A 13,564-nucleotide genomic window follows, 5' to 3' on the forward strand; every position below is an offset into this window, starting at 1 on the left:
GAGTGAAGAGATGGGTCCGGCACTTGTTTCCATCTCAGCAACCAATTCAGCAGCTCAGTGATCCACCTTGTAAGACATACTTTCTGCAAATATTTTCACATACAAAAGGGATCTTGACTGTCATACTGCTTTTTTTTTACAATGAATTCCGTGGTCATTCATTTAAAAAAGTAACTACATTCCAGGGCCTTTATCCAACCTTCCATGCAGTCTCTGTTTCACATGGTTTTCTTGTTCTTCCTAACTCTGGATCAGCTTTATCTCTGTCCCCACTCTCAAACACGCAAACATCTAAATAAGCCTCCTGATATCTTTTGATATGATGTGATTTAGTCCCTTTCATGGATGAAAATATCAGATTTTTCAAAAAAAAAAGTACCCTTTGCTGATATTTAACTTTTTTTTTAAATTTGAATTTTGCATTTTCTGCAGGATTCTGCATTTTCCGTAGTGATTTGGAAGTGATAATAGATACACAAGTCAAGCATAAAGCTTTCTATTCAAGAAAAAGATGGAGAGTTTGACTTTCTATTAGCACTTTATAGAATCATTCTTAGTGAAAGTAGCTGTAAAATACTACCAAAACCATAGTCTCATAGAAGATTCTAATTTGCTAGCATTTCATAAATATTGTCCTGTTGAAAATTACTATATGCCAGATGAAAAGCAATGGAAAATCACTACAGAAATTACAGAGACTTCTGACTTACAGAGCTGAATACCTGCATATATTTTACTTTCAGATAAGAACAAAGAAAAAAAAGATTACTTGAACAGAATTCTGAAGTAATACCTTTGTTATAAATCTTGCTCGTCTGTTCTAAGGATATATAAACTTCTGATTGACTTCAGTGTTCTTGAATTAGGGATATGCTTAAATATATTTTTGGATAGAAACCTAAAAGAGCACTGATTACAATCCTTCTCTCTATTTTCTGAGTACTGGGAAAGAACTACTAAGTACAAGCCTGGTAATTCTCACCCAGACAGTAAACCAGAACTGACGTCACTAGACTTTTTTCATGCTGTTCATAAGACCTGTAACGTAAAAGTATCATGAACTATGACTACTTAAATTCAGGTTTCTAGGACACTCTTATCACAAATATTTTACTTCTATGGTCTTTTGGTGAACTTAGTAGCATTTTTTTCTGTACCATTAGCTTCCTTTTTTGCTAATCGGTTAGTTCCTGATTTTCTTTGCCTATTTCCACTTTTGTAACTTGTGTGGTAAACAAGACTTTTTTTCTTTTTGTAATTCATTGCACAATTTATACATATTCTAGTTCATTAAAGATTATTATCTTTGCCTAAAGAATAAGGCTGTTCACAAAGTACAATTTCCGTCATTACCTGAGCTTCTTCTTGTTGCTTCTTCAGTTGTTCCAGCATCTGTTGAAATTCCGCCTCTTTCTGCTCTGCTTCTTCCATGGTTGCTTGATTCTGTTCTTCATAGGCCATGGCGACCACAGCCAAGATCAAGTTGATCAGGTAGAAAGAGCCCAGAAAAATCACCAGAACAAAAAATATCATGTATGTCTTCCCAGCAGCACGTAGTGTCTAGGGAGTAGAAAGCATATCTATATATTATTCCACCACTTATCTTTGTTACTGCAACAGCATTATGCTTTCAGTTTATGTACAAATAAGCCTATTTATATAATTTTGTATGTCACCTAGAGTTTACATTTTATGTCATAAAAATTTCTTACCAGCTGATACAGGTTCTCCCAGAAGTCCTGAGTCATTAGCCGAAAGAGTGACAAAAAAGCCCAACTGAAGGTGTCAAAACTTGTGTAACCATAGTTGGGGTTTCTACCAGCTTTCACACATATATATCCCTCTGGACACTGCCTATGTGAAACCCAAACAGGAAGTACTTAGTTATAACTTTTATTTCCTTCTAGAATATATTTGTTACCTTTTGGAACAATATGCATTATTTTTTCCACGGGAGATCCATGAATTACAATTTAATTCATTCAGAAAAAGTCCTGAGAAACAAACTAATAAAAGTGTCAATGAAAGATACCCTTTCCATCCGTTCACTGGTTGAAATGACCTAAATATTTAAAATCTCCTCAGTCACATATTGCAAATAGAATCTTTATTCCAAATCAATAATTTCCTGACAGAAATCATTGCTAAAATGTTGTTAAGGTTACAGACAGATTAAACAATATTATTAGCTAAATCCAATTGTACTGTTAGGGATCTCTCACATAATACTGAGGTGGTTTTTTTTTTAAATAAGCTTCTTCACTGTTGCCAGTTAGGTATCGGAGTTCAGCTAACAATTCTAGGCTCATAACTGGGCACATGTGTATGGCAGAATTTGCCAGCAATGAAAAAGAGTTAGGCTTGGAAAAAAAGATTTCAACCTTGAACTATGAAATCACTACTGTGCTTTCTTAATATTTTACGTATTCTCTTTCTCAGTTCTAACCTTTGCTTTCACCTTACTTCAATCAGTACATCCCCAAAATAGACGTTACAAGAGTTCAGTTTTTATCATTAACACCAACATAATTTTCCAATCAAGCAGGAAGAAAAGCTGTTAATGAGTATTTTGTTTAGCCAGAGTAAAAGATTTTGACTTACGTAAGAAATCATTGTTTAGCAGCAAAACTCTTTAAGTTCTGTAACACTGCGAAATATGGAGTTGCAACTACTACAGATAGGTTTCGTGTTATTGCTTTTTCTACAGAACGTAACTGAGGATTTTTGAAAAGGTCTTACCCTGCATCAGAGCTATTACCACAAAGTAGGGCATCTCTTTGTCCTTCCAAAATGTAAAAATGAGCTGTGTAGAAAGCATTAGAAATATATGTGAATAAATCAAATGCACCTGAAAGTACTACAAAGTAGAATAAAAACAAATTGTAAGAAAATCAAAGTGGCTAGCTGCTGATCACTTTGTAATTTGTTTAGGAACCCTTCTGGTTATTGTACTTGTTTATTGTATGTATTTGATCTCTGTCAGTCAGTGACTGTAAACAGTTCTACATAAGGCAGAAATATAAACCGTTCAATATTCTTTGCTTGATCACAGATAGTTGCATGCTATAGCCACAAATATATTTCAAACAGTTATATCAGTCATTCTTACTTTCATCCTCAATGTAATCCTTCCAGTTAAATGTGCTCACTGTCATATTAACAAATGTACCATTTTCATCCATTGTGCTATTAAAGTAGGAAATAACATTTATTTCAAAAGTCGAATTGTCTGGAGGCCACTGCAGGCATTTATTCCTCAAGTTGCCCATGAACAGCTGCAGCCCTATTAGTGCAAATACACTCAGACAAAACACAGTCAGGATCATAACGTCCGAGAGCTTCTTCACAGACTGGATTAGGGCTCCTACAATAGTCTTTAGGCCTGCAAAGAGAAGAGATCCACAGATTTATCAGAGAGTATCTTTGCCCTTCCCATATAATTTAGATGTCATGCAGACACTTAAAATAAATTATTTTTTGTTTCTCAAAAAGTAAAGCTTCATGAGCAGCCTTGGAGATTGTGAAGATGAATGAAAGAAAAAGATTATTTTTTATGAATATGCAATGTACATATATTCCAATGAACTGAATATATAATGTTATTCTCAAGCAGGAAATTTTATCAATCATGCTTTCCTAATATAGATTTGATTGTATTTCTTCATTTTTTCTCTGCATTTAATATTCTGCCAATGATTCAGTTTCCAGTTAATATTAAATATGACTTCATAACAATATGAAGATAGAATGAGATAGAATGGCAAGTCATTTTGAGAGAAAAAAATATCAAATATGACTTCACAACAGTATGAAGATAGTATGAGTTATAATCGCAAGTAATTCTGAGGGAAAAAACCATCATTTGCATTTGATAAATTTTCCTGTGCAATATTTATCTCATTTTTGGTAGCTTTTTTGTTGATACTTGGTTGTCTTTAAGACTAATGTCAATTTTAAGTAGTAAAATAAAGGAAAAAATTCAAAATCAAGAAAGCCATAGCACTAAAGCTCATTTAATGTAAAAGAGACAGCTTGTTATAATAAAATGCAGAAAAAACAAAGCAAAATAACCCATAGGCCTCATATTTTATGTTTCATGCAAGAATCTGTTAAACTCAAAGGCTGATTTTGCCAAATAAAAGAAGCTAATGCTGGAAAGGCAAAGAATCATAATCCAGGGTTACGATCCATGCCTTTTTGGGGTTTTTTTTTTTGGCAACACGAGCAGCAAACAGCAAGACTTATGCTCAGAGGAAGTGAATTCAACTTCAATGGAATGAAAGTCAGCCTCGGTGTTTAACCTAGCTCTCACCTGGAATGACTGATATTGTTTTCAAAGCTCGGAGAACTCTGAATGTTCTCAACGCTGAGACATTGCCCAGGTCCACAAACTCTGTCACATATCTGTAATAGGGGAGTTCACACACAAACACAATGACAGCACACAAATAACAATCGGAGTTATGAGGGGCCTAACACCTTACACCAACTACTTCTTACCTGGGATTACAGAAATAGTTTTCAAAGCTCTCAATACTCTGAAAGTTCGAAGAGCTGAAACATTGCCTAGGTTTACAAATTCTGTTACATACCTGTAGGATTAAATCACAGTTATTCAGAATTGAGGCAGAGCTTATACTAATTATGTGGGTCTTCAAAACCTCTGTGGCAATATTAGCAATCGTACTTCAAAATTTACCTGTCTCCAGTACACCTCACTTTTATAATTCTTTATTTTCATCAATTTTGCTAAATTTCATTGAAGTGAAACTCACTGATTTGTATTTGAACAGCTAATGAAACTAGATAGCCTCTAATAGGACAGTGACATGAAGTCAAAGGGATGGCTTCCATTCTGGTGAGCAGAAAAATGTAGGACATGAAATTAGTGTCCCTCAGCAGTAATTACACTAGCGGCTGACACTCCGTGCTGGCTCCTGCCATATTTTACTTTAAGTACTGAAATGTGTGAGACATTGTCTAAACTTCACAGGTTGCAGAAATTAAATACTTTAAAATCAATATATTTATTACAATAATATTTGCCACTAATTTCATGCCCTAAAAGTTTAAAAAAGTTCTTGAACCACTTACGCCATTAAAATGACACTGAAGTCAAGCCAGTTCCACGGGTCTCGCAGAAAAGTAAAACCTTCTAAACAGAAGCCCCTTGCAAGAATTTTGATAAGCGATTCAAAGGTATAAATTCCAGTGAAAGTGTACCTGAAAAGCATCGAAGCAGGAATAATGGATTTTTGCATACTTACACTTACAGACAGTGACATTCAATATCAAAGATGACTTACAAGAAAAGAAAATAAAAACTAGTTAGAAGTGAAAGGAGGAAATCATGAATTTAACTTGCCCCAAACACTAAGAATGAAATTGTTGTTCAGTAGATGAAATTTGAACCCAACACGTATATACTATTCATTTTCTAAAAGGCTGATTTCATCTCAGTTTTTGTGCTTGCAAATAATTTCAGACTCTAGTATATATTGATACATTTCAGACTTTGATATTTATATGTACATTCTGTGGCACTCACAGGGCTGCCTCTGCTTGCATTCACAAATGAGGTAGATGTCTAAGTGTTACAAAAAAGTAAGATTTTTTTTAATGTCGAAATCGGAGAGCTTTGTGAAAATCTCTTCTGGATAATAACTATAGTCATGCCTCTAATACAAGTTTATTTAATAAATAATAATTAAATATAAGAAAGCATTCTTGAAGATGTGGAGCATGATTACCAATTTACCTGGTGTGGGAACAACCATTCATTTAAAAACACATAAGAGTCAGTTATAACTAGCTTAAGGCAGGGACTTTCTGAGACCTGTGTGGGTCCAGGAGGACCTCCAGAGTAAAGGAAGTCTACCTATGGACCCTACTGCTCTCCTTTCGGACTCTCAGCTCCCCTAACAAGCCATAGTCACTGTTGAGCATACTGGGAAAGGGTGAATACTACTGCAGTTTCTAAACAGAGCATTCAGAGTAAGATTCTTTCATGCAGTGAAATAAATAAATAGAAATCAATAATGGCTATTGGAGAACAGGAGGGAATGAAAGAAACTGCAAGTGGTTACAGCCAGGTTTTTGATGAGTAGTAGTATTTCAAAGAAAAAACATAATATTTCAAAGGAAAATGTGTATCTGTATTTTGTTAGAGAAAAAAACATGCATGCACAACCATGAACAAGAAAGGAAACAGAGATATTTTGTGGTTTCTTTACTTCTGTCAGCTCTTTGTTACTCCTTCACAGGTAACACCCTTTCCTCAGTGGTTTGATTTTCTTGTGGTTTGGGTGTTGGGTGTGCTTGCTATGGCTGGCACTTGTGAGTTCACATCAGTGAGCCACCACAAATGTCCTACTGTGCTAAGATCATGGATACTCAAGCAATATATGGCTGGCTTCACCAATGACATGCAACAATTTTACATGCACATTTGAAGTTCTGGAGCTGCTTTTCCACTTTACAGCTCAGAACACCCACGCACAAGAGCTCGTGTTTGTACTTCACAGTAGAAGTTCAGACATTCCTCAAACATAATTTTAAAGAGCAAGGCATTACTCTTAAACCAGTCAAATTATTTAGGAGGAAAGCAGAAAGATGATGATCTAATGGAATCTGATTCTTCACGACTCTGGAAAAGCCCATCGTGGCATGCAGCTTTCCATAAATCCTTCTTGTTTGGAGTCACACAAAGACAAAGACATAAAAATAAAGAAGTAAAAATGTTTAACTTACTCTACATTCTTTGTCCAGTCTGGAGGGTTACTCATGGTCATAAATACACAGTTGGTCAAAATAGTGCACATGATAAGCATGCTGAATAATGTAGATTATAGTCAAGGCATGTAAGTCTAAGAAATATGACAGTTTTATAACACTGGAATCATTAAAAATATTAAGTGTATAAAAATACATACAAATAATGTGACATTCTAAATAAAATTTGAAAATAAAGCTTTGCACATGATTTTATCTATTTTAAATGGTATGCCATCTGGCACGTTGTGGTGCACTTACTGTAAAAAATGCATTAATTCTATAATTATGGCAGGTTTAGGATTTAAATGAAACTTAAACACATCCTTAAGTCTGTAAAAATATGCAATGAGTACCCAAACGTCATTACTCATTGAAGCCAGGGGGATCACTCTAAAAGATCTTTAGGCAGAGGTCGGTTGTTTATGCCCAAGCCGTTCTTTGGACATGACTGAAGTATATTGGAAAATACTCCCCTTTATGCTGACCTGGATCTTTTATAGGACACCTACCCCAATGCTGAAAAAGCATGCCTGAAAAAGCAGCTCTTTCCTCATGCTCTTTTGTCCTTGCTAAGTGAGTCTAGTTCATGAATAGTACTACTGGTCATGGCAAAAGTGTGACCTTAGATATGTTCAAGTGCAATGGTTTGTTACTAATTTGGCCTTAGCTGCAGGGCTTAGGATGGGATCAGGTCTCCTTTTGTATATAAAGCCTGATATTTAAACTCTGACAGCCTTAGGTGGTTCAGTAGAGAAGTCTCTCGGTAGGAATGAAGATCACACTGCAATTCACATGTAATATTCCTGCTTTTTAAGTGTGATCAGCGTATGTTTAGTTAGCGTAGGACACCGACACAGACATAATTTGTATATCCGTATGAAAAGTATTATTTCAGTAATTAGATTAGTTTTAAATGGCAACCTTTAAACCAACATTAAGAAAAAAGGATATGAATGTACCAAAATCTTGATAGCAATTTTTCTGATGGGATTAAAAGGAGTTAAAATGTACAAGGCAGATGTGGCACTGAATCGGAAAATTGCCTTCCCCTTATTCAATACTATGAAAGTCTGCAAAAAAGAAATACAAAATTAAAATATAGTGTTGACTACATAAATGTCTTTACCTCCTTCTAAAGGATTCCATTCTCTGTCTGGGAGGTTCAAGTTCTATTCTACTGCCTGCCTGTGGTAGGAAAATAACTGATTTCTATGAATACAGCATATTAAGCCCTCCATGGCGAATTCTTCACTTTTCTAAATTTCCCAGAATGTGGACTGATATTATTAAAATTGGTGGGAATTATCATCACCAATGCCAGTTTATCAATAACAGCAAAATGCAGCATTTCATCACTAAAATATTTTCAATTGTATTTCTAACAAAGTCTTCGATTAAAGTCAGCATTTCAAATTAATTGAATGCATTCTACCTTGTGAGCAAACACTAACGAAACCAAAACAGCAAAAGGGCAATTCTAAACACCAGTTTGTATTTGGAACAAATACTTGACAGAATTATATACACATATATATGGTGACAAGGACAAACACCTGTCACTAAAGAATTAACCATAATTTTAAAATAATTTTGCTTTCATTTTAGATTTTTAAATACTACCCATATAAATTATATGCATCTTCTAAAAATGTATCTGTGAAAAAATAACAGGGATTAATAAATTGCCAGCTGACATCATTCTGAGCAGTCTAAAACAAACGTACACCAGAATTTGCATCTTATAACAACAATTTTTTTATTTTTTTTTTTAAATGCTGTTTTCAATTTTAACAATATGCTCTTATTTTCCCTATATGTGAGCACCTAATTTAGGTAGTTACTATCTTTTAAATTTTGACCTATGGTTCGTGTTCCCTGTCATTCTGATCCTGTTGGCGGTCATCGCCTAAGTGTTTTCATTTTTATTCGAAGTGTATTTGTGTGTGAGGTTTACTTGCATCTTTGGTGCTGTTTGAAATTTCTTCAGGACATGACTGTTCTTCATTCCTTTTGCTCTTTGTCAATGGTAATGGCTCTGCTTTGTGTTACCATAATAGAGTCTTTGTTAAGCTCTCAGCAGAGCTATATAGTATCACTGTTCTCCAGGTTGATTTCCATTCTCTGTAAAAACTGGGCTGTGATCAGAAAAATGCTGCCCTCTCTGTGGCCTTTACGGCCTCATCTGCCGACTCTGGGAGAGAAAGCACACCTCTCTACAGGGGGAAAGAAGACAGGTAAAGGAGCGTTGCCGGTGCCTGTTCACAGAATAACGTCAAGCGTAGCATTGAGGATGACAGAGAATGGGCTTACGCTCGTTGGCATTTCTCTCTGCCCTACACTCCTCCGCCCAGCTAGAAATGGTAGAAAGATGTTGCCTGTCCCAAGGTCACTGCTGCAGCTGAGCCTGAAGACAGACTCCAATTCACAGATGATTTTCTCTGCATTGACAAGTTGATGATTAAGAGTAGTTTCTGCTACATACTAGAGGAGGGATGACTAATTCATCATTTAAGATGTCCATTTGTTTTCTGTTGAGCACATTAGGCTGGTACATAACCTAAATACAGATGTTACCTGTTGCAAAAGATTCTGCTGTTTACTAATTACTCTCATAGAGTAATAAGTCCATCAGTAGCCTTAGTTTTACACTTTTGTTCCAAAAAATCTGACTATTTTTTCCAATCATTGGAGGTTAGAAAGTGTACTTCAGTACTTCTCAGGGTTTCCGATACTTCATTTTTAGGAGACTTGTTTAGAAAACTTTAGTCCTGAACTTATTTATGCAACTTTACGAATTGTTTTGCAGCTAGTCAAGAAAAGGGCTTAGCGCACACAATTGTATTGTAAGAAAGGATCTTCATGGAACTGTTGATATAACCAAAACCACATAATAAAAATAATCCTTGGCAACACCCCCTCTCTGAGCTTTCATTTCTTTAAATTTCCTAAATAAAGTTAATATTTGTATTATCTACTGCACTGTTTATTTAACTTTGGCAACTGTTAGCTTATGCAAGTACATATGGATTCTGCTTTACTTTCTGTTCCTGTCACTAAAGCCATAATTTTTAAAACAGTTTTGTGAACCACAAATTTAGCCACAAAATCAAATTGGCATGATTTTTTCCTAACAAACAAAATAACTTTCTTTACAATTTAAGATATTTTATGTCTTTGGTTTTTTTATAGTTACTCAACATCAAGTTTCTTATCTGGATGGCAGCCTGGAATGCCTCAAGCCGCCATCAGAGCAACTGTGTCTGTTTCCTTCTCTGTTTCAGAGAGACAAGGAAAGACAATCCAAGCACTTGTCCATAAAACGCCTTCTGCATTTTTGAATTTACGGTTATTATCCGCAGCTTCATCTTCCTTCACTCTCCTTACCCACAACACTTTGCAGGTCTATCAGGAACTGGGAGAACATCTTGATGCTGCTAAAGGAGGGTGCAGAAATAAGGAGATACAGAGCAGAACCTGCTCCTACCATCAGCTGTACCTTTTACTAATCTGTGCAGGACATAAGGTATTTTTAACTACTCCCAGGCTGGACAATTTCAGATCCTGGAGGAATTTAATGCAGGCTACAACTAATCCCAGCTACGGAGATATACTTCTTTGTTCCTTGTCTTTCTCTCAAGTCATATAATGTTAGTCTGTTTCTAGATTCTACGTATCATTGCTACAAGACCAAAGCCCACGTACTCTACTGTGGAGCCTGACTTTTAAAAAGGTCAAAGGGCAAAGTTTTTACTTGAATGCATCTGTCTGCACTGGCCTTTCTATCTCCAAGTTCCCGGCTTGCGGATCATGTGAAAATGAGGACTTTGTATGACTGTACAAATCAGAAGGGGGAGGACACCACTTTTAGGAGTTTAAATTCTTTGTGGAGCACAGCTATGCTGTTAATGGTCCAGTTGTGTTATAGCCTTGCACATGTCACTCAGGCACATTACTTTTCTCTCACAACACAGAACCCTTCGCTCTGCTCTTTCTGTGTGAAAAATCTCAATTAGTCTTCAGAACAACAAAACTGTCTTTTTTCAATTCCTTCCTCAAAACATAGCTCTTCTGTGGTGGCTGCCACGGACTTCTAATTGACAGCTGTGCAGCAGAGAACTGTCATAGCAATCCCAAGCACCTCAAGCAACAGTTTTCATTGTGGTAGGTTTATGACCCAAGATTTACACAGAGTCTTTATATCCTAAATATATATAGAGAGAGAGATAATTTATGCATACATATATAGACATATTTTTACACATGTTATATAGCTATAACAGAAGCAAAGAATGTGGTTGTAGTCCCTTATTTCACTAACTTGGATAGATGCCACCTCATTACCTACAGCCATCTCCACTGCAAAATCATGCTTGGAAAACCTTGTTTGTCATATCAGGTCTTACTGCTACATTGAAATCAGGAAAATTCAGTCATGTTCTCAAGTTCAGGCAAGCTCAAGGAAGCTATATCTTCCTTACACTGAGGTATATAAGAAGTAACTCAAGGAAGTTGAAGGAGTCACAATATAGAAGAGCGTACATCAGTTCTGTTAGATGAAAGGATGTTTCTGTGTATTTACTGGCTTGATGGCTCTAACCATCATATTTTGTGATTATACTTTTCTAGTGTAGAAGATCATATTCTATTTTGTGCAAAAGATTATTCACTCACTTTTTTATTGATATAATATGGGTCCAGGTCTTCCAAAGGTTCAGACACCATTCCTGGAGGTATGTCACCGTAAATAAATGGCAGTGTCTTTCCTGCCTCCAAGTCACTGTTTGGTTTTGGACCATTTTCGTCATCATCATCTGTATGTTCTTGCTTGGGCTTTTTAGCTTTTTCTTCTGCAGAACGCTTTTCAATAGCTGCGAGAGAATCTCTAGTAAAATAGCGGAAACTTTCAGGTCCTGGTGGTACCAGCAGTGCCTGTGCCATGTTTTCATCCTGCAAATTTAAGTACTTTTAGCCTCTTGCATAAGAATGACCTATAAAAGAAAATTAGATAATTTAGGAAAACTAGATTGTACCAACAGAAAAACACCCCAGCATTTGCTCAGAAATGCTTTTCAGGCCTGAAATAGAAGCAGCATGTTTCAAAACGGAATAAAAGTTAAAAGCAACTGCTCAGACTTTATTTAGATATTTTATAAATTATTTTTCAGCTTTTCCCTGCTGGTGTGGAAAAAGACACTGCTTCTGCCCACAAACACTGCTTTGCTATGTCATTAGACTTTCCCAGTTAGAAAGTACTGATAGAAGTGTTTTAACAGTATATCTCTTTTTAACAGCAAGTATAAATGCATATTCTATGAAGTACTCTTGAAAATTGTAAACCTTTTTTTTACTAGTTAATACTTTTTATCTTCCCATATTTTTTCAAGTATCAGTAACCCAACTTTATAAAAGCGAATATTTTCATTAAATGAAAAAGGAGTTTTTGCATGATTAATGCTATTTAAATGACAGCAACTGAATTATGGGAGGAACAAGCATAATTCTTCTTACTGACAGTTTACTGTGCTGAAGGTTAATGTTAGGTACCAAAGCAGGTTAGGTTGCATTTATTGACTGTCAGTGAGCTGTGAATCAAAGCCACAAGCCTTTTACCTAAAAGGATACAGGATGTATAATCAAGAGCAAGTGGGAAAAGAATGCTGCTCCTGATTTTTTGCAAGGCAAGTGTCATAATAGTATTTCAGACTAAAACTAGTTTGAAATTTAAGACTCTGGTTCCTCTCTGGCGCCAGTGCTGGCTGATGTTGTCCCGGTTGCTTTTTCCTGCTCTCTGTACCAAAATCTCCACTGTATAATACATCTCTTTTTGAAGCCCTGCAGTGCATCAGCTGAAAGTAATGTTCTTCTCTTTCTTCCAAGTCCTTCTGCAGTAGGACCAGTTGCTTAAACTGATGCACTGCACAGCACCGTGGAGAGGTTTGAATGGCTAGAGGGAAGGAATGGAAGAAGGAAGGCAGATCTGATTAAGGAGCAGTGCCACCAAGTAAGAAATGATAGTCTTATTTGATGACTACTTTGCAAAAGGTTGTGGCATAGCATGGTAATAATTTTAATTATGAAAACCAATTTTTAAGAGTGAATTTCAGTGCCTGAAATGAGTCCTAATTGTGTTTTCTGTACATGAAGACATGTAGCCTTCCCTATGTTACCTCATGAATGTGCAAGACCTGTATTCTGGAGTTGCCACATCTAGATTTGAGACATAGTATTGTATTCACTTGCATTCATTCAATAGTCTTTCTCCTAAAGCTTCTTGCCTGTCTGAAGTAGTTTGTAGAAATTGTGCACGCACGCGCACACACAAAAAGCACCACAGTAATGATCTTATGAACTAATGGATTCCTTTTTGAAATGACCCCCAAAAAATCAAAACCTGTATGAAGGTAGAGAGGGATGTTAAAACATGCTTCAAGAATCTACAGTAGAAAACTGGAGGAAAGAAATGAGACTGTATGTTCCTAGATCTGAATTACCAGTCCAATGACATGGTGAGTAGACCTGCTCCGGTGCCACCTCAAGTCTTTATCTCTGGAGTGGGTTCACAGCACAGCATCAGTGTGTACAATCAGCACTGAGATCATTGAAATAATTTAGTTGGTAGATTATAGCACTGAGCATCTAAGTAATGCAAGAGGAAGACCCGAGGTACCTGACCACAAATTCATAAATAAAATATACTGTAATGTAGACGTGGAGAAAGCTTTTCTCAAGGAATAGCCTGGAGAATGTTGAGTTAATGTAACGTGTAGAATCACAGAGATCCTGGAGGGGC

The 13,564-nt window shown here is 36.1% G+C and overlaps 1 protein-coding gene across 1 annotated transcript in view; it reads right to left on the reverse strand.

Moving 5' to 3' along the window:
* Nucleotides 1-13,564, reverse strand: part of LOC309672013 (sodium channel protein type 1 subunit alpha) — a gene marked incomplete at both ends in the record, with an annotated part of 554,434 nt that overhangs the window by 48,853 nt on the left and 492,017 nt on the right. Inside the window, 9 exons of the mRNA XM_082483406.1 lie at nt 1,354-1,560; nt 1,713-1,854; nt 2,740-2,803; nt 3,110-3,382; nt 4,313-4,404; nt 5,095-5,223; nt 6,751-6,831; nt 7,708-7,844; nt 11,446-11,712. Of these exons, the coding sequence (XP_082339532.1) occupies nt 1,354-1,560; nt 1,713-1,854; nt 2,740-2,803; nt 3,110-3,382; nt 4,313-4,404; nt 5,095-5,223; nt 6,751-6,831; nt 7,708-7,844; nt 11,446-11,712 (1,392 nt within the window). Of the gene's footprint in view, nt 1-1,353; nt 1,561-1,712; nt 1,855-2,739; nt 2,804-3,109; nt 3,383-4,312; nt 4,405-5,094; nt 5,224-6,750; nt 6,832-7,707; nt 7,845-11,445 lie in introns of the transcript that reaches the window.

Source organism: Vanellus vanellus (genome assembly GCF_965231255.1).
Source record: "Vanellus vanellus genome assembly, chromosome: 5".
Classification (NCBI taxonomy): Eukaryota; Metazoa; Chordata; class Aves; order Charadriiformes; family Charadriidae; genus Vanellus; species Vanellus vanellus.